The sequence below is a fragment of the Bos grunniens genome, chromosome 26, assembly GCF_055505025.1.
Source record: "Bos grunniens cultivar Pamir isolate PY7600 chromosome 26, Bosgru_T2T1.0, whole genome shotgun sequence".
In the NCBI taxonomy this organism is placed as follows: domain Eukaryota; kingdom Metazoa; phylum Chordata; class Mammalia; order Artiodactyla; family Bovidae; genus Bos; species Bos grunniens.
The window spans coordinates 39,268,266-39,289,111 of record NC_141190.1 but is presented as its reverse complement, the minus strand read 5'-3'; the positions used below and the strand labels follow the sequence as shown (position 1 = coordinate 39,289,111).

Here is a 20,846-nt window from a genome sequence, read left to right as displayed (position 1 = left end):
TCTCGGTGCTATGGCAGATACAAGTTGGGAAGCAAGGAGCCCGGTGTTTCTCCTGCAAGGGTCTGAGCTGACACCATCCATCAGCTACAACAGGTTCCCTGAGTGTCTGTTCTGTGCCCAGGTCATGAGCCGCACCCCAAAGACCTCATAAACTGACTCACTTGGCCAATGGTAGGAGTTCAAGGCTGGTGGGGAGTGAGGGTGGCCAAGTGTGGTGTGGGCTCTCTGCCCCTTGAAGGACGAGCTCAGAGAGGTGACCTCATGGCCAAAGTGAGGTCTTATCAAGGCTCAGAGGATGAAAGGAATGTGGCTGGACAATGAGAAGACCAGCACTCTGAAAGAATCCTAACCCTAACTCTAACACTTCCCAGGTAGAGCTAGTGGTAAAGAACATGCCTGATCCCTGGGTCAGGAAGATCCCCTGGAGAAGGGCATGGCAATCCACTCCAGTATTCTTGCCTGGCAGGCTACAGTCCATAGGGTCGCAGAGTTGGACACAACTGAAGTGACTTAGCACGCACACAACCCTAACCCTATGGCAAAACTGACACTTTTCTAGACAAATTTAAGATGGTAGAAAGCAGGCTCACAGAGACCGTCCACTGGTGGAGGGCTACTGGGTCAGGAAGTCCTCTGAACAAGTAGGCCCTGCATGGGGTCCCAGCCCTTTTGGAGGGTGCCCCGAAAGGGTGGCTGACCTGGCCACCCCAGGTCACAAAGGGTCACATTCTCTGTGTCAGCGAAGTGGTGAAACACAGCCCTCACCCTCCAAGGAGAGACGAGCAGACTGGGATGTAAAGCATGTTGTCCCTTACATCCTTTGCTGTTTTTAAGTGGCTTCGCAGAAATCAGGATGAAGGATTTTTTTAGAGGTCAGGAAGTGAGAGCACTTTTAAACACTAGTAGAATTTAGCCAGAGGCCCTGAGAGCTGGGCAACTTTAATGAGAAAGAAAGGAAAACACACAAGTGGCCCTGACCCAGACCTTGACTTTTTTACGTCAAAAGCAAAAGCGGATAATTAACAAAACGAAATGTGCCTGGACGTTGGAGTGAGAGGCCAGCCGGGCTCTGTCAACTTGATAATCCCCGGTCAAGAACTGCGGGCCCAGAGCTCGCGTTGGGAGATGACTCGGTGTTTACACAGGCTGAGGGCTGGCGCTCAGGACCCAGAGAAGCAGGCTTTTTCCTGGCGAGGGGCTTGGATCCGGCCAACTCCGCTCTGGGTCAGGACGGTCACGAGCAGGTAATTCACAAGTAAGGCCCAGGTCCGATGGGGCCGGGGTGCAGAATGCTCACACCCTGGGGTGTCTCTCATTCCTTGTGCATGAGCGGCAAGGGCACAGCGAGCCAGTGTTCCATCTTCCAGGTCACCCTCCAGTCCACAGACTCCAGACTGGCTTCAGTGTGAAGCTGTATTGCAAATACCTTGGCCCAGGAAAACATTTCTCCCGTGAAGATTTCATTCCAGGCGGCTCGGGAGTGAAGGAGGGCAGGCATCTTTCAAGATCCTGGGAAACTTGACTGAAGCCCCCAAGATGTCATTTCTCTGCCCAAGACCCACGGTCAGAGACCAGTGTCTGCCCATCCAGGGCAGTGCTGAGGGCGGGGAGGTTGTCCTCAGGAAGCCTGAGGCTGGCTTCACTGTATCCAGCCACTCTCTAAAGAGGAATTCTGGGAAGGAAATAGCACACACACACACACACACACACACACACACACACACACAGGAATGGGGATCAGAGGCAGAGCCGGCTCCACCAGCATCAAAGGAGACTCCCATTTTCTGCCCTGGAAGGTCACAAGAAAGGAAGAGGAACTTGGACAGGCATGCCCTGGCCTGCTGTGAGGAGCCCCGAGACATCAGGCTGAAGACAGAGAGGGTGTGTTTTCCAGGGAAGTTGGCGGGGAGAAATAAATTTGTCTATCTGAGGGATCCAACCAGTCCATTCTAAAGGAGATTAGTCCTGGGTGTTCATTGGAAGGACTGATGTTGAAGCTGAAACTCTAATACTTTGGCCACCTGATGTGAACAGCTGATTCATTTGAAAAGACCTTGATGCTGGGAAAGATTGGGGGCAGGAGGAGAAGGGGATGACAGAGGATGAGATGGTTGGATGGCATCACCAACTCAATGGACATGAATTTGGGTAGACTCCAGGAGTTGGTGATGGGAGGCCTGGCGTGCTGCAGTTCATAGGGTCTCAAAGAGTTGGACACGACTGAGCAACTGAACTGAACTGAGAGACACTTACACAGTTGTTGAAAATGCTTTGTAGACAGTCTGGGAAATGAGAAAATGCTAATGACACAGCATAAAGGTTGGGCGTCAAGAAGTGGATCACGCACAGGAGGGTCCAGCCTATCCACACAGCCCTCAGCCCACCTGCCACCCCCAGCCCGACTTGCTCCTTCATGAAGCAGCTCGGAAGATGCCTTTGGTCAAGGCCTCTGACAAGATGACGCAGTGGAAAGGAAAGCATCCAGGTTCTAGAATCAGACAGACTGGGGTAACATCTCATCATCACTCTTTCTCTGTTGTTCTTTTTTTTAATTTGTGGTCAAATAGACATAACGGAGAGACTGCCATTTTAACCATTTATAAATAGACAATTCAGCGGCATTAATTGCAGTCATAATGTTGACTATTACCACCATCTTTTCTCAAACTTTCTTATCATCCCAAACAGAAACTCTATACCCATTAAGCAATAACTCTCCATCCCTTCCCCTGAATCTCTGGTAAGCTTTAGTTTTCTTTGTCTCAATGAATTTGCCTATGCTGGACATTTCATGTAAGTAGAATCATACAAATGTGACCTTTTTTGTTTGATTTCTTTCACTTGGGCTTCCCTTGTGGCTCAGCTGGTAAAGAATCTGCCTGTAATGCAGGAGACTTGGGTTCGATCTCTGGGTTGGGAAGATCCCCTGGAGAAGGGAAAGGCTATTCACTCTAGGCTATTCTGGCCTAGAGAATTCCATGGATCATACAGTCCATGGGGTCTCAAAGAGTTGGACACGACTGAGCAACCTTCACTTCTTCATTTCACTTCTTCTTTCACTTAGCCTAATGTTTTCAAGATTCATTCATGCTCTAGCAGGTATCAGGACTTCATGCCTATTTATGGCTGAATAATATTCCATTGTATGACAGACCTCATTTTGCTCATCCATTCATCCACCGATGGACACGGCTTATTTTCACATTTCAACAATTGTGAATAATGCTGGTATGGATACTTGCATACAGGTATCTGTGTCGGTCCCTGTTTTTAATTCTCCCAGTTTTTACTCTTAATGAAGCCCTTTTTCCAAGGTAAAACTACACAGGACTGTCTGTGAAGACAGCATGAGATAAAGGTTTAAAACACACAGCATACAGTAAGTGCTCAAACAATGTTACTTAGGGCTTCTCTGGTGGTCCAGCGGTTAAGACATTGCCTACCAATGTAGAAGGTGGGGGTTCGATCCCTGGCTGGACATGCCCCACGGTCAAAAAACCAAAGCATAAAACAGAAGTAATATTGTAACAAATTCAGTGAAGACTTTAAAAATAGTCTACATTAAAAAAAAAATCTGGAAAAAATGGTTTTCAAAAAAATAAAATAATGTTACTTTGCCCCGCCTCCCTCATTTATATCCACCCTTAGTAAAGGAGTGTGAGAGGGTTAGATTCAGTGATACCCTCAAGGGCTGTGCTGTGCTAAATCGCTTCAGTCGTGTGACCCTAAGGACTGTAGCCGACCAGGTTCCTCTGTCCATGGGATACTCCAGGCAAGAATACTGGAGTGGGTTGCTGTGCCCTCCTCTAGGATATCTTCCTGAACCAGGGATCGAACCCACAACTCTTTCATCTCCTGCACTGGTGGGCAGGCTGTTTACCACCAGCGCTACCTGGGAAGCTACCTATGCTTAAACGGTGGCCTTCTCAGTTTTGCACAGCATTTAGACAAGTACTGAGCCAAAGAATGAGAGTCTCACGGGAATTCAGGCTCTGCTGCAGGCCAGCTGGGGTGGGAGGTGGGAAACGAGGCCAGGAAGCTTTCTATTCGTGTCTCTGTGCCACCCTTCTAGCACGGGCGAGTGGGAAGCCCGGTGAGGGATGTTCCAGTCTCCTCTCCCAGCTGTATGACCCTCAGGGACCCGGCTCCTCTTGGGCCTCAGTTCCCTCATCTAGGGCATGAGGAGTCTGGCTTAGCCCAGCAGTTTTCAAAATCTGGGTTCCAGACAGTCCTAAGTGTTCTTCTAAAAGCCAGGGCCTAGGATAGAGAAGAGAGCCAAAGGCCTGCTCAACCACAGCAGATCCACGCATCTTAGCCTTAGGAAATCTACAGCTGAAACTGTGGCCAGGCCCTGGACTGGGGGGCCTCTGAGATCCCCGGGAGCTGCAGCATGCTCTAGGCGGTGTCGTCTCCTTCCCTTTGGGGTGAACCGACAGAATGGTCCCTGAGAGTGGGCTATAAGGCTCATCTCCCAGCACACCAGGACTCCTGCAGGCCCAGACCGTCATTCTGAGCATGGCTCAGCAGCAGGGACCCTCCGTAGGGAGCACTATAGTGCTGGGGGCTGCAGAAACTTGAAATGACCCAGGAACCCTGCTGCTCTTCAAAACAGCGCCCTAGCTCCCTGCTCACTAATAGTTCTTCAATCAAGAGGAAGTGTGAGTGGAGCCCAAGGCAGGGAGCCAGGTTGGATTCTTAGGAGAGCAGGATAGGGAAGGGTCAAGAGCACAGACTCTGAAGTCTTGGCTTCCTTCATGCCAGCTGTGTGACCTTGAGCAAGTTACTTAATCTCTCTGTGTCTTCATCTCCTCATCTTTAAAATGGAGGATTAAGTGCGTTATTTAAAGCTCTAAGAACAGTGTTTGGCTCACAGTAAGAGCCGTTCCCAGGAAGTTCCTTTCTCAAGTTTTCTTCTCAATCTTCTTCCACCCTTGAGGCTTTCTGCAGTGCTGAGGTAGGAAGTGGGAAAACCCAGGGTGAAGCTGGCCACCTAGTCAGGCCCTGCCCAGGAGGGGTTCAAGCAGAGGTGAATCCTGAGCTGAACAGATTTCACTGACAACAGGATGGAGATGCTGGGTGCTTGAGAGGCAGACAAGAGTCAAGTGATCTTAGCAGAGACGAAAAGCTGGCTCCAAGGCCCTGGCTCGGAGCTCAAACCCCATGGAAGACATGGCAGGCACTAGGAAGGGAGGCTTTAGCCAAACCTGCCCATATTCCATGGCCTTGGTTGCCCCGGAGACCAAGCTTTGGTTAGATGGTTAGGCCAGTTCTGAGCCAGCTCCTCGAGGCCCCAGACCCCAGGAAGGGAGATTCAAGAGTGACCCCCCCCTCCTAGTCCAGTGCCCTTTGCTTTAGGTCATGCTATCTCTTCCAACAACAAACCAGCATTTATCAAACGCATCACAGTTAGGAGGCAGACAGCCCAGCATTTTCCAAAGGTGATGAAGTTATCTTAGCCTGGAGGTGCAAGGACACAATTAAGTAACATTGAATCACTCAGTGAAAAAAGTATTCCCTTTTCAGTTTTCCTTTAAGTCTTCCATTATCAAGAAGAAAGTCTCAGTGTGATCTACTTGCCGTCTTGCTAACTTGTCTCTAATACTCGCTACTTTCCCTTCAAAACAAAGAGAAAGGCAGCTTAGAGCCTTAGATGAGCAAAACAGCATCCATATAGGGTGTAATGTCAAATTTTCGTGTTATCTTTATGTACAACAAATCAATACTGGCTTTCCAGGCAATTCCAGATACCAAGTTTCCTTTTGAAACATTTATTTTAAGTTAAAAGATGAGTTGATTTAAAGAAGAAGGAGCCCACTTGAGCACCATGGCTATCATCCCCATACTCAGATGGGGAAACTGAGGCTCCAAGGACGCCCAGCTGGAAAGTGGCAGAACAGGGTTCCATGTGCCCCGAGGACAAAGGTTGAAGCCTCTGACTGCCCCAGAGGCCGAGGAGCTGTCCCCTACCAGGAAGGTAGCCTGACTGCACTAGCTGGGATCCCATGCCGCTGCCTGGATGGGGTAGGAGGAGGCGCCAGCGAAGTGAGGCTGTGAGCAGGGGGGCCAGAGAAAGAGGAACTTGGAGTAATTATTATTTCCTTTCATTCAAGCTCCTTACTTTATAAAAGGTGGATGTTTTCCGGAGAGCCAAACAAGCACTAGGAATAGATTTCTTTTGTGCAGCCACTCAGGCTGATGGGTAATTTCCCCCTTAACAAGAACAAACTGCCCTGCTTAGCCTATCATTGTTCACAGAGACAAAGAGGCCTGCATCTGTGGGCCTTGCCAGCGGACCTCCCGCAAGAAATGCCCTCTAAGCACCGCCTGCTCCGGGGCTTTCCAAGCATCCCACAGAGGATGCCAAGCTGGTTCACGTCAGAGGCCTGTCCCAGCCCACCTGCCCACTTCATCTGTCGGAAGAAGCCCATGCAGGGTCCTTTCCACAGGACCCTCTGCCAGGTCTGAGTTTCCCTTGGAATCCACGGATACTTTCTAGCAAAACCACATTGAAACTGGGTGCCACCTGCCTGGCCTTAGTGACCAGGGTGGAGCCCTGGCACAGTTGCTCATGGGCCTAATTAAAATGAACTAGAGTAAAATGTTCTACAAGCAGCATTGTGAAGTAGGATCCTAAGGAGTTCTTTCTAAGCCCTGCCTCTGCTATTCTAAACCAACGTCTCTTCCCTTCTCAAACCTCAGGTGCCTGGTCTGTAAAGTGGTTACACTAATACCCATCTCGGGCAGTTGCTAGAAAGATCCAAGAGCAGGTGATTGCACTGCTGTATCCAGAGGGCCTAAAGAATAGCGTCATGTCGACCAGGAGCAGGGCTGGAGTGCAGGTGAAGGACCAGACCTGGCCCTATTCTTCATAGCAGGCAATGGGCTCTGAGAGATTTATGGACCTAATGTTTCTCCATATACACCCTAATCCTCGAAAAACTGAAGCCTGGGCTTCCCTGGTAGCTCGGTGGTAAAGAATCCACCGGCCAATGTAGGAGACACGGGTTCAGTCCCTGATCTGGGAAGATACCACATACTGCACAGCAACTAAGCCTGTGCACCACAACTTTTGAGCCTGTGCTCTCAGAGCCTAGGAGCTGCAACTATTGAACCGCAACTTCTGAAGCATCTGAACTACTGAAGCCTGCGCTCCCTAAAGCCTCAGCTCCACAAGAGAAGTCACTGCAATGAGAAGCCTGCTCACCATAACTAGAGAGTAGCCCCTGCTCACCACAACTAGAGAAAAAGTCTGCACAGCAACAAAAACAGCACAGCCAAAAATGAATAAAATTATTCAAAGAAAACAGGCCTTTTTTACAAGGACAGATAAGACAACATGAAAACAAGTCATTTAAAAACAAGTAACAAAAATGAATCTGAATGTCATCAAATGAAAAATCTTTGTGTTTCAAAGGCCACCAGCAAGAAAGTAAAAAGACAACCCACAGAATGAGAGAAAATATTTGCAAATCATCTGATAAAGGACTTGTACCTAGAACATAAAAAGAACTCTTAGGATTCAACATTAATAAGATGAACAACCCAATTTAAAAATGGGCAAAGGATTTGAATAGACTTTTCTCCAAAGATGATATAGGAACAGCCGATAAGCACATGAAAAGGTGCTCATTAGTCAGGCTGCTGCTGCTAAGTCACTTCAGTCGTGTCCGACTCTGTGCGACCCCATAGATGGCAGCTCACCAGGCTCCTCTGTCCCTGGGATTCTCCAGGCAAGAACACTGGAGTGGGTTGCCATCACCGTCTCTATCATTAGTCATGAGGAAAATGCAAATCTAACCACAATGAGATACCACTTCACATCCACTAGAATTATTACAAAAACAAAGCAAAACAGAAAATACCAAGTGCTGGAGAGGATGTGGAGAGATTGGCCCCTTCATAACCTGCTGGTGGGAACGTCAGCTGGTGCAGTCACTTTGAAAACAGCCTAGTCATTCCTCAACTGATGAAATATCAAGTTACCATGTGACCCAGCAATTCCACTCCTAAGTACATACCTAAGAGAAACGACAATACACGTTCATGCAAAAACTTGTGCGTGGATGGTCATAGCAGCGTGATTCATCATAGCCCCAAAGTAGAAATGTCCCAAGTGTCTGTCAATTGATGAGGAGATAAATAAAATGGAGCTTATCCATAATGGAATATTATCTATCCAGCCATAAAAAGAAATGAGAAATACTGATACCCACTACAACATGGATGAAACCTTGAAAGAAGTCAGACACGAAAGTCCATATATACACGAATTTAATTATATGAAATGTCCAGAATAGGCACATCCACAGAGACAGGAAGGAGATTAGCAGTTGCCTGGAGTGGGAGGAAAGGGAAATAGGGAGTGATGCTAATGGGAATGGGGGTTTTGTTGGGAGAGATAAATGTCCTGAAATCAGATAGCAGTGATAGTTGCACAATTCTGCAACAATTTTAAAAACCATTGACCTGTGTATTTAAAAGGGTGAATTTTGTGATGTGTGAATTATATCTCCATAAGCTAGTATTTTATTTTCTGTTTTATTTATTTTTAATTTTTGGTCATGCCACACAGCATGTGGAATCTAATTCCCCAACAAGGGATCGAACCCTCAACCCCTGCATTGGAAGCACAGAGTCTTAACTGCTGGACCAGCAGGGAAGTCTCCATAAACTAGTATGTTTTAAATGCTGTCTGTAGTGATGAATGCTGTGTAATACTCTTTTTAGGATCATTTACTATTACTTATTATTATAATTAAGAGTATTTCCTGGTCCACCCCCCAGCTCAGAGCAACCCTGCCCCCTTAACATCTGCTACAGGTATCACCTCTGATCTGTAGGTGCCTGAAAGGCAGAGCCCAATGCATGTCTGAGTCGACCAGCTCTGGGCAGCTCCTCTGAGCTGACAAGCCTAAGAATATCTATGGACCACGCCATGCTCATGACTGCCTCACCAGCACTAGAAATAAGCCTGCCAATAGACGTTTTCAGCTTAGGGGCTGGGGAGAGACAGTAACGTGTCACATGGGGACCAAGGCATTTAAAGCTCATGTACTTCCCTCATTTGCCCCTTCCCTTTTGGTGATGGACACACAAAAGCAGCCAGGCCCCCTAGTCTTTACGCAGAAAAGACCCGGTCAGAGTGTGCATGAAATAGAAATTTTGGTATGTGAAGCCCCTGAGATTTGGGGTTTGTTTGTTGTGGCAACTAGCATTAATCATCCTGACTAAGGCATTGCATTTGAAGGAGTCCAGCCTCTCTGGCCAGCCCTCTGAGGCTGGGGGCCCTCCGGACCCCTTCTTGGCCTCTCACAGCTCCACAGCTGGAGTTCATGTCTAAATGATTTCATCATTCAGTGGCCTGATTTTGAAAAACACAGACCAGGACGGGGAAAGTCAGAGGAGAGCCACCACCGAGGGAGGGTCTTGTGCGTACCAGCTCCTGGGCTCTGTCCTGGCTGGTATTTATGACCCTCAGGGTACCCGGTCCACTTGACAGAGGAGCAGCCTGAGGTTCCAGGAGGTTAAGGAACTTTCCCAAGGCCGCTCAGTTAAAAAAGACCACGCCTAGCTTCCAACGCAGGTCTACCTTGTTCTAAAACTCGCCTCCACATAAGCACTCTGCTGCCTTTGAGTCAGATCTCAACAGCGTTTGGCCCATCCCAAAGCCCACCCCAGGCTGGTGTCCTCTAACTGCCCCCAGAGCAAAGCTGGCCATGTGTGGGCAACTGACGCAGGATTCTGGGCAGCATCCAACGAGTGGACTTAGTCCCTGGGATGGACGCCTTCAAGTCGGGGTTTGGAGAGAGAGAGATTTCAGCTCCGGGAGTGAGTTTTGACTTTGAGCAGGGATGTGCCAGCCAGACTCCCAGCAAACACCCCCTGTCAGACTCTGGGGGACACAAGCCAGCTCAGTGTCAGCTTCCCAGAAAGAGATCTGAGTGGGCAGAGGGGAGAGGCTCATGGGGGGAAGCTTCCTGGGCCCCCTCCTGTCTCATTCAAACCAACTCACAATGAAAGACAGCCATGTGTGCAGCGCTGTGGGGGGTGGGGGTGGGGTAGAGGGGACACACAGAACAGATGCCATCATCTCTGCCCAGAGAGCTAATAGCCCGGCCACTGTTCTGAGCACCCTGCCCTTCCTGGGGGCATCCGCACCTACTCAGTGACTCAAGGTGGAAAGCACAGACTCCCCTTGCCCCCTCTGCTGACTTTCCACACCTGTCATCCCCTGAGAGCTCCTTCTGCCTGACATTTCCCAAGGCCCTGGTGTCTATTTCCACAGCTATGGCAGCAGCTCCCAGGATGGCCTCCTGCCTTAAGTCCTCTTCTTCCCCTTCCTCTGCTACACGAGGGCCAGAGAGACCAACCTGGGCTGCGCATGGCCTTCAGAGCCTTCGGGGCTCCCCACTGCCCTTAGGATGGTGCAAATGCCCCACCATGGTTTTCCAAGCCTTGCCTCCCAGAAGGTCCCTGTGCCCCTACTAGAAATAAGCCTGCCAATAGTCGTTTTCAGCTTAGGGGTTGGGGACAGACCTCCCTGCCAACACACATCCATTCCCCTCTACGCACGAAGGCCTCTCACCCTCAATGCTACTGACATTTCGGGCCCAGATAATTCTTAGGTGGGGGGCCGTCCTGTGCATTGGAGGACGTTCAGCTGCATCTCTGAACCGTGTATATTAGACGCTAGGAGCACATTCCCCATTCGTGTCAATCAAAAAGATCTCCAGACTCTGCCAAACGCCCCCAGGTGAGAGCCCCTGCTCCGGACCTTTGCACAGGAAAGGCCCCACTCCTTTCTTTCCATTTGTACCTGGCTTCCTCATCACCACGTGAAACTTTGGTTCAGCTGCGTCAACTTTCAGAAACCTTCCTGGCTCACCCAGGCTGGCCCAGGACAGCGTCCCCCCGGCCTCCCTCACTTCCCTGTGCGCTGTCCACCACTGCTCTTGTCAGACCGCATTCGGCCCGTCTGGTGATGTGCTGTCACCCCCTCTGTAAGGGGGGCTCCTCAGAACCCAGCCTCTGGGGCTGTGGAAGCACCAACCCCAGGGACCTGCAGAAGCACAACAGAGCAGCAGGTAGGAGCGACGGCTTCTGACCAGAGGCAGAGGAGGCTCTGTGCGATGGGGCAGACACAGAAGGAGAAAGATAAGAGTCGGCGGAGCACCTTCCAGGTCGGAGGCCTTGCCAGGAACAGCTCGGACAAAGGTGACCAGGTGGGCATGTAAAGATGGGACTGGGAGGTGGCGGCTGGAGCTCCCAGCCTGGGGGCTCTGGGAGCGAAAGCTGGAGGCCAGGTCCTGAAGACCCCTGGAGGCGTTTTGCAGCCCCAGATGTATTCAGCAGGATGTGAAATTATGAGGGGGGGAGGGGAAGTCTGGGAAATGCTTTGTTATCGGTTGAGCTGGTTTCTTTACCTCTCAAGAGCCTTTAATGTGCTCACACACCGGGTAAATCTTTACAAGGGAGAGATGCGGGGAAAAGTCATGTCCACAAGTAACTGACCACAGACGGGTTTTTTTCACAGTTCAGTTCAGTCGCTCCGTCGTTTCTGACTCTTTGCAACCCCGTGGACTGCAGCACGCCAGGCCTCCCTACTCAAACTCATGTCCATTGGGTCGGTGACGGTCGGTTTTTTTTTCACAGATCCTCTCAAATGATCAGTGTCCATCATTGTTTAGTAGCTGAGTCACGTCCAACTCTGCGACCCCATGGACTGTAGCCGGTCAGGCTCCTCAGCCCATGGGATTCTCCAGATGAGAATCCTGCAGTGGGTTGCCATGCCGTCCTCCAGGGCATCTTCCCAACCCAGGAATCAGTCGTGTGTCTCCTGCATTGGCAGGAGGATTCTTTACCGCTGAGCCACCAGGAAAGCCCCGTCTACCCTTCAGAAAATGCTGCTTGGAGCCGAGACATGAGCTGCACCTTGAGGAGGACTGTGAGGTAAAGACTATCTGTGTTTGAGGACAAGGGTCCTGGGGGTCATTCGGAGGCCTCAGAGCTGGGGCTTCAGCCACATGGCTCCTCTCCCAGCTGCTGGGGCATCTGCAGCCCCGAGAAGGAACACAGGCTCCTGCGAGAGTGACTGCAGGAAGGACCTGGCCGGCAGCGCAAAATTTATTATAGGAAAACAGTCAACCCCCAGACCACTTGGGCCACCTCCCCCAGGCCCCTGGGCCATACCATATGGTGTGGTTTAAATTTCTAAAATTGAGGAGTACTTAAGGAAAAAATGTTGGCAAGCTCTGAGCACTTGTAAAACCTTCTGAGCTGAGGGGGAGGCTGGGCCCCATCCCTCCAGGAGACATAGGCAGTGTGCAGCAGGGGCAGCGAGGTCTGGGGGGCCCAGACCGGGGTCCAAGAGCAGAGGCTTCTGGTCAAGGCTGGCCAGTGGGGAGAGAGGGAAGTGACCCCCTGCAGTAGCCCTAGGATGAGCTGAAGGAGCCAGAAGGCCGGCCAAGGAACCACCTCATCTTCAGCAAAGATCCCAGTCAGACCAGCAGATGTGGGGGTAGGGTCAGGGGGTCACTGGGGGTGGGGTAGGGGTCACTGGTGAGATGGGGTGCAGACACTCTCTGTACTGCTGTCTAAGCGTCTGGATGAAGTTTGTGTAGTGAGCTGGGTCCTCAGGTCTGTCCCTGCAGATGGAGCAGGCAGTTGGGTGTGCCCAGGGCCACGCCTTGTACAGAGAGAGCCAGCCCTGTCCAGCATCTGAAAGAGCTGATGAACATGAATCCTCTTGCTTCTGAAAAGTGCAAAGGCCCTGGGGTGGCCTGCCATTCCATTAAGAGGCATGTAGGATTACGATGGAAGCAGAAGCAGAGAAACAGCGGAGGGAAGTAACAGGGGTGCTGGCTCAGCAGAAGCAGGAGGAAGTGCCACAGGGGCCAACCTTGGGGTGGGGCTGGGCCCGTGGCCCGCAGGCCAGCACAGCTGCTCCAGGCGAGGGCTCAGTGCAGCCCGAGGGGCCCGCATCACTGCATGGGCCCCTGGGACCTGTCTAACATCACCGGGGGCAGCGAGGCTTGAGGTGGGACCAGAACTGCCAAGGACCCCTGGGACACCTTGAGAACAACGAGGTGGGGCTTATCCTCCTCCTCAAGGGACTTCCAAGCTGTGTGGATAAAATGTATAAAACTGTGCAGAAGAATCCATAAGTGCAGGGAGGGGAGGAGGCCTGGTTGTCAACTCAGAAGGAGCTACTGTGGGTTTAACCCCCTTGTGAATGCCTTCACCAGTAGATGCAGGGGAGGGCAGGTGTTCAGTGGCCCACTTGTCATAGGAGGAGCTGCTGTGTGAACTGGATTCCTTCTGTTCACAGTCCTACCTCTGTCTCCTGACCGGAAGTCAAAACCTGAGTGGCTGCGGCAGCCCTGATTCGCCGCCTCCAGCGTCAGGACCACCATGAATGCGAACAGGCCATGGGTGTGGCCCCATGCCCCAGGGGAGGTCAGGGTGGCCCCTCGCCCTCCAGCTTACCCCAGAGCACTTCAGAATACTCAGCACTCTGCTGTGTTCAGCCAGTGTTACCTCTGCCCACTCAGCTTCAGCCAGGCCCTCCTCCTAAGCACTCTTGGGCCCTTCCTGGTCACACCAGCCTCTCAGCCCTTTCTTCTGGGTACTCTGACCCCTGCCTCGGTTGAGCCTTCACCTGTCCCACCATAAACGCCTGGGCGTGAGCAGAGGGCAGCAAGAGTGCCCCTGGAGGGGACTGGGCCCCCAAGAAGCAGGCCTCCCCACTGCAGGCCTACTCTGGCCTGGACCACCTGCGCTGGCCCTGCCAGGCTTGGGTACCTCTGAAGAGGATAAAAATTCTGAATCTGGAGACCAATGGCATCCCTGGCTGGGTGCTCCCCACTGGCCTAGCACAGACCTGGGGGCCCATATTCCTGGATAAGGCCTCCCACTCCTGCTGTGGGGTTTGGGTAGCCTCTTACCTTTGGGGTGAGGTACTTGGTCATAATTTCCTTCCCTTTTTCTCCCAGTTTTTCATCTGGAGTAACTTCATATTCTGCCTAAAAGAGAAGAAGGAAAAGAACAATAATAGATTTGCTCATGAGCTTCTTAAAACTGTAGAACCTTAGAGGCCCCTGGAGAAGACACCCTGGAGGTCACGTGACCGAACTCCTTCTTCGGCAGGACAGGGAGTGAGGCCCAGAGAAGGGAGGGGCCCTGGTGTCCAGTCCAGCTGGCTCGGCTCCACTGTGGACACGTGCTCAGAACAGCGGCAGCACACTAGTCACTGGGGAGCCAACGCTGGTGCTCGGACCCCGCCCCACACCCACAGAGTCAGACCCTCTGGTGATGGGGTCAAGCATCCAGGCAGCTGGTGGGGAGAACCACAAGCTTAGGAAAATCAAAAGAAGCTGCTGGAAATTAACTAGAGCCGGCAAACTGGAAGGCCCTCAAGAGGCTGCCTGAGGTCACTCAGACCTTACATGCTACATGACCTTGGACAGTTTCCTCAACCGCCATACAATGAAGCTGGGAAAAACGCCTATGTATAGGGCGATTGTGCAGAGAAAACAAGACAAATCTGGGCACATAATAAATACTCAATTAACGGCTGCTCTATTTACCACCATTGCAATTACCACACCTTGTAAGAGAAGACAATAATATGCATGCTATAACTTTGACAGTTTTTCAGTTTACAAAGGGAACACACAGAGATTTTTCAGATATTCTTATATGAACCGTATTTAAGCCCAGGTAGTGATACGATGGTACAGAACCTGCCTGCTGATGCAGGAGACATGGGTTTGATCCCTGGGTCAGGAAGATCCCCTGGAGAAGGGAATGGCAATCCACTCCAGTATTCTTGCCTGGAGAATTCCATGGACAGAGGAGCCTGGTGGGCTACAGTCCATAGGGTCACAAAGAGTCGAACACAACTAAGAGACTGAGCTCACAGTGACACAGAAGGCAGGCTGCAATCACATGCCTTCACCCACATACAAAGAGCAGGGCGTTTAGCAGAGTTGCCCAGGGTCAGTGGTGGGGAAGCAGCAGGGCTGGAACACGGACCTCCAAGCCCGGACCCCTTTCACAACAACACCAAGGAATTTAGGACCCAGATCGCTGACCATGCCAGTGGGATCCAGGCTCTGTAGAAGCGAGGCTTCGAAAGACGGGCCATTTTATTCTCCCTGACCCCACGTGAGGCTCCTTCACAGGCACTTGATCCACTTGCCAAGAGGATAAAAGGCTGCCTCGACTTAATGAAAAGCCTGGTGAGCTTGCCTTTCTCATTTCAACAAGGGAACTAATTGCAAATTGTTTATAACTGGTTCCAAATCTGCCACCCAAGGATTTGTCAGCCTCCATCCAAAAGTGCAGCTATTTCCAAAGAGACAGGAAGTGACACCAGCACAGAGGGTCTGAAACTCCTTTCCTGGCCACCTCACTGTAGAGTTAGACCCCAGTACTCACCCCCACCCCCACCCCCGGGCGAGTTCAAAGCAGACTCTCAGTGTCTAGAGTCCGGTTTCTCACCAGTCCAGTCAGGAAGACCCTCCTGGGCTGGAGCTACACCTCTCTGTGGCAGAGGGTTCTAGAACACAGCTGCCCACCTATCTTCCATGGGGGGCAGAGAGATGCTCCCAGTATCCAGCTGCCCTGGGAACCCCGCCTGGTGGTCTGGCTCTGTGGGAATTTACCCAGACTGCTTTGCAGGGCCCAGGCCACAGGCAAATGGCCGCCTACCTTTTGGGGGGTAACTCAATCCCATGCAGAACCCTGGATTTGCACCGTCCCAAAATACCTCTGCGAAGGCGGCTCTATTTAACCAAACGGAGGTCTGAGGCTCACTAATCAGCCTCAATAGCCAGCTGAAAATATTATTGCTCTGGGTACTAAAACCCACGTTAAAAAAAATAACAACACTTTCAGGTCAGCTGCCTCCCAGCAGAGGCCCGGCCGGGCAGCTGGGCGCCAGGGTTCCACAGGGAGGCAGCCGGGAGCACGCCGGGACAGGCCTCCCCAGCCCGGGATCAAAAGGCCTTTCTTTGAGAGTCCATGTCAGGTCACCACCACCTGAAGAGCATTTGTGTTGGGAGGCAGAAAACCAACAGAAGGCTTCCAGCTGGGCTTTCCGCACCGATTAAGTCACCTGGAGTGACAGGCCATGTCTCCACTGTGACCCCCGAGAGGGGCTCCTGGGGGACCCGTCCTGAGAGGCCACCTACGGAGAAAAACACCCCGGCCGGGCAGCGCTCAGGGCGATCACATGGGCCGGAGGCGGGGACCACCGGGAATCCGCTCCTGCGGGAGCACCCTTGCCCAGGTGGTGGGCAAAAGCTGCCGGAATCAGCTGCAGCCAGAAAACAGAAGCAGCAAATAAGAAGTTCGGTTGGCCAGTGCTCTGTGACGACCTCAGAGAGGTGGGATGGGGTGGGAGGCGGGAGGGCGGTTCCAGAGGGAGGCGACACATGTATGCCTGTGGCTGATGCGTGCTGAGCTACGGCAGAAACCAACACAACATTGTAAGGCAATACCCTCCAATTAAAAATAAATAAATTAAAAGAAGTTGGGTTGGGCCAACAGCCTAGAATTTTACAATTGGAAATGGCAGACAGTGACTTCAGTGAACAGAGAGGTAAACGACATGCCAAGAGGACCTGTGACGTCCATCCATAGGAGTTCCCTCCAACAAGAGGGGTGGGCTTATCCCCACTCCCGCCCCCAACAGAGGGGACACACACGGTCCTCCCTGCTGTGTTGCCCACTTGAAACTTTCTCCTGCCCTGGGCTCAGCCCTAACGGCCAGAGCGCCAAAGAGCTCCTTGCCAATCCACTCGGAGAACACTTCTCTTCCCCAGATACATCCACGGTGCCAACCGAGGGAGGCATTTAATGAGCCTTCTCTCCGCACGGTGATTTATGCCAAACACAGGAATGGGCTTTGGGGAGGAGATGCTGTAACACAAAGCGCAAAATACGACATTGAGTTCAAGGCAAAAAGAATTATTTATATATCTGTGCCTGCCAAGAGGGTATAAACATCTGTGTACATCCTAGTTTATAAAGCCAATATTTCATTCTCTTGGCAGGCTCTAATTGCATCATCCATCTCAGAAAATGCTAATGAAAATATGTCCTCTATTAAACACATTTCTCTCAGATGAGTTTTTAAAAAAACATGAAGATTGCAAACCGGTACAAGGGGCCCTGCCACGTTCTCACAGAAGCCGGCGCTGATTTTTACAGAGAGGAGTCTGAGCAGAATTCCTCTCCACGAGATGTCATCCCCCTCCTCTTGGGAACCCTTCTCCTGCCCTGGCAGGAAGATGAAGTCAGAGAAGCTTTGAGGTCTCGCCACCTCCGGCTTCTGTAATTACCGATGTGGTCAGCTTTTCCAGAGTCTTCGCGGCAGGGACAAGTGACGCGCCCAGCTGGCAAGGCTGCTCCCCGTGGCCCTCTCTGGAGAAACACCCGGCTCCTCCCACACCGGCCTTGGCATATTGCCGGTGCCAACCCTGGGGGCCAGGGGTTTCCATCTGCCCCTCTGGAGTCACTGCCCACCCGGCTTTGGGACAGAGGAGAGTGAGGATGGGGAGCTCCCTGCCAGTTCCCTCCCTGCCGGGCGCCCAGGCTCCTGCAGCTGCCTTCTCCCACTCCTTCCCGTATGGGCCCCTGTCCCTGCAGAGCTGGAGGCGGCGAAGGCTCGGATGTATCTGCGTACTTAGGCCAGGACTCCGACAACCGCCCTTCATTAAACCCTACTTCATTCACATGTGAGCGAGCCATCCATCTCTGGCCAAGTCCCTCACTGATGCTTGAAAAATCCTTCAGAAGGCTGGCATCGCCTGCCACTTTTCATCAGCCCAGCTAGAATGAAGAAGCTCTACAAACAGGGGTGTCCCTGCACCAGGGTCCCAGGGTCAGATGGGCCTGGTCAGCCTCACAGCCTGTGTCCACCTGGGCAGGCAGAGCCTTCTCAGATCTCTGGCTATCATGTGAGGAGCCCTGTCGGGCCTGGGTCAGGAAGGGGTTCCCTGGCCCAGGGTCAATGGGGCGGGCTCAGAGAAAGAAGGGAAGGAGGAGCGGACCCCTGGCCACGTGGGGTACAGAGGGTGATAGGAGGGATCCCAAGGAGGGGCGGCACCATAGCCACCAAGCTTGAGCGACACATCTGGACAGAGGTGAACTCAGAAAAGTTAGAGAGGGTTCTGACCCTCTCTTGGGGTGGGGGTGGGACGGGGTGGGGGGTGGTTGGCTGACGTGTCTGAGTCCCACAGCGGAGAGCCTGTGCTCTCGCCTCCTGCCCACCAGTCATTCTCCCGGGAGCTCAGCTCTCAGCGGCTCTCTGCCACCCCTTCACCGCTCCTCCTCTGCCCCCCAGCCCCTGGCATTCTTCCCCTGTCCTCACTCCCCACAGGGCTCTCAAGGCCATCATGCAAAGGGCTCTCCCTGTTGCTCTTTCAATTCTAAGTGAAAAGAACCTCAACCTAGTCTGATTCAGGCACAACTAGAATCTCTGGGTTCCTGAGCTCCGAGGATGGGGTGAACAACCAACTTGTGGGGAAAATGGAAATGCAGCCTGGCCCAGAGCAACAGAACCAGGTATGTGAGCACCTCTGGAACCTACGCTCACAGCGTGTGTGTCTGTGTGTGTATTTGTGGCTGTTTGTGTGTGTGTGTCTGTGTGTGTATGTGTCTGTGTGTATGTGTCTATATGTGTGTGTGTGTCTGTGTGTGTATATATGTCTGTGTGTGTGTCTGTGTGTGTGTCTGTGTCTGTGTGTGTATATGCATGTGTGTATGTGTCTGTGCATGTGTGTCTCTGTGTATGTCTGTGTGTCTCTGTGTGTATGTCTGTGTCTGCATGTGTCTATGTGTGTGTGTGTCTGTGTGTGTGTGTGTCTGTGTGTGTGTGTATCTGTGTGTGTGTGTGTCTGTGTGTGTGTGTATCTGTGTGTGTGTGTATGTGTGTCTCTGTGTGTGTTGGCCTCATTCTCCCTCGGTGCTGCCTGACTTGCTCCAGTGGCAGGAAACATGGTGCCCAGGTTTTTTATTCTAAGCCTCCTCTACCAGAGAAGGAATTCCCCTCAAGTCAATCAGTTCAGTTCAGTTGCTCAGTCGTGTCCGACTTTTTGCGACCCCATGAATCGCAGCACGCCAGGCCTCCCTGTCCATCACCAACTCCCAGAGTTCACTCAGACTCAACGTCCATTGAGTCAGTGATGCCATCCAGCCATCTTATCCTCTGTCGTCCCCTTTTGCCCCTGCCCCCAATTCCTCCCAGCATCAGAGTCTTTTCCAGTGAGTCAACTCTTCGCATGAGGTGGCCAAAGTACTGGAGTTTCAGCTTCAGCATCATTCCTTCCAAAGAACACCCAGGGCTGATCTTTAGGATGGACTGGTTAGATCTCCTTGCAGTCCAAGGGACTCTCAAGAGTCTTCTCCAACACCACAGTTCAAAAGCATCAATTCTTTGGCGCTCAGCCTTCTTCACAGTCCAACTCTCACATCCATACATGACCACTGGAAAAACCATAGCCTTGACTAGACGGACCTTTGTTGGCAAAGTAATGTCTCTGCTGTTGAATATGCTATCTAGGTTGGTCATAACTTTCCTTCCAAGGAGTAAGCGTCTTTTAATTTCATGGCTGCAGGCACCATCTGCAGTGATTTTGGAGTCCCCCAAAATAAAGTCTGACACTGTTTCCACTGTTTCCCCATCTATTTCCCATGAAGTGATGGGACCAGATGCCATGATCTTCGTTTTCTGAATGTTGAGTTTTAAGCCAACTTTTTCACTCTCCTCTTTCACCTTCATCAAGAGGCTTTTTAGTTCCTCTTCACTTTCTGCCATAGGGTGGTGTCATCTGCATATCTGAGGTTATTGATATTTCTCCCAGCAATCTTGATTCCAGCTTGTGCTTCTTCCAGCCCAGCGTTTCTCATGATGTACTCTGCATAGAAGTTAAATAAGCAGGGTGACAATATACAGCCTTGATGTACTCCTTTTCCTATTTGGAACCAGTCTGTTGTTCCATGTCCAGTTCTAACTGTTGCTTCCTGACCTGCATACAAATTTCTCAAGAGACAGATCAGGTGGTCTGGGATTCCCATCTCTTTCAGAATTTTCCACAGTTTATTGTGGTCCACCCAGTCAAAGGCTTTGGCATAGTCAATAAAGCAGAAATAGATGCTTTTCTGGAACTCTCTTGCTTTTTTCATGATCCAGCAGATGTTGGCAATTTGGTCTCTTGTTCCTCTGCCTTTTCTAAAACCAGCTTGAATATCTGGAAGTTCACAGTTCACATATTGCTGAAGCCTGGCTTGGAGAATTTTGAGCACTACTTTACTAGCGTGTGAGATGAGTGCAACTGTGCTGTAGTTTGAGCATTCTTTGGCATTGCCTTTCTTTGGGATTGGAATGAAAACTGACCTTTTCCAGTCCTGTGGCCACTGCTGAGTTTTCCAAATTTGCTGGCATATTGAATGCAGCACTTTCACAGCATCATCTTTCAGGATTTGAAATAGCTCAACTGGAATTCCATCACCTCCACTAGCTTTGTTCGTAGTGATGCTTTCTAAGGCCCACTTGACTTCACATTCCAGGATGTCTGGCTCTAGGTCAGTGATCACACCATCGTGATTGTCTGGGTCGTGAAGATCTTTTTTGTACAGTTCTTCTGTGTATTCTTGCCATCTCTTCTTAATATCTTCTGCTTCTGTTAGGTCCATACCATTTCTGTCCTTCATCGAGCCCATCTTTGCATGAAATGTTCCCTTGGTATCTCTAATTTTCTTGAAGAGATCTCTAGTCTTTCCCATTCTGTTGTTTTCCTCTATTTCAAGTCAATAAACCCCAGGAAAAGGACTCACTGACC

The 20,846-nt window shown here is 51.2% G+C and overlaps 1 protein-coding gene across 6 annotated transcripts in view; it reads right to left on the bottom strand.

Annotated features, from left to right (window-relative positions):
* The window catches only part of GRK5 (G protein-coupled receptor kinase 5), a 232,510-nt gene that overhangs the window by 42,339 nt on the left and 169,325 nt on the right, over window positions 1-20,846 (bottom strand). For 5 of the 6 annotated variants that reach the window (XM_086377673.1, XM_086377672.1, XM_086377675.1 and 2 more), the window contains one exon: window positions 13,944-14,021. In XM_086377673.1, the coding sequence (XP_086233799.1) occupies window positions 13,944-13,967 (24 nt within the window). In that variant the 5' untranslated portion in view covers window positions 13,968-14,021. Of the gene's footprint in view, window positions 1-13,943; window positions 14,022-15,711; window positions 15,734-20,846 lie in introns of those variants that run through there. The other variant, XM_086377674.1, reaches the window with a different exon arrangement.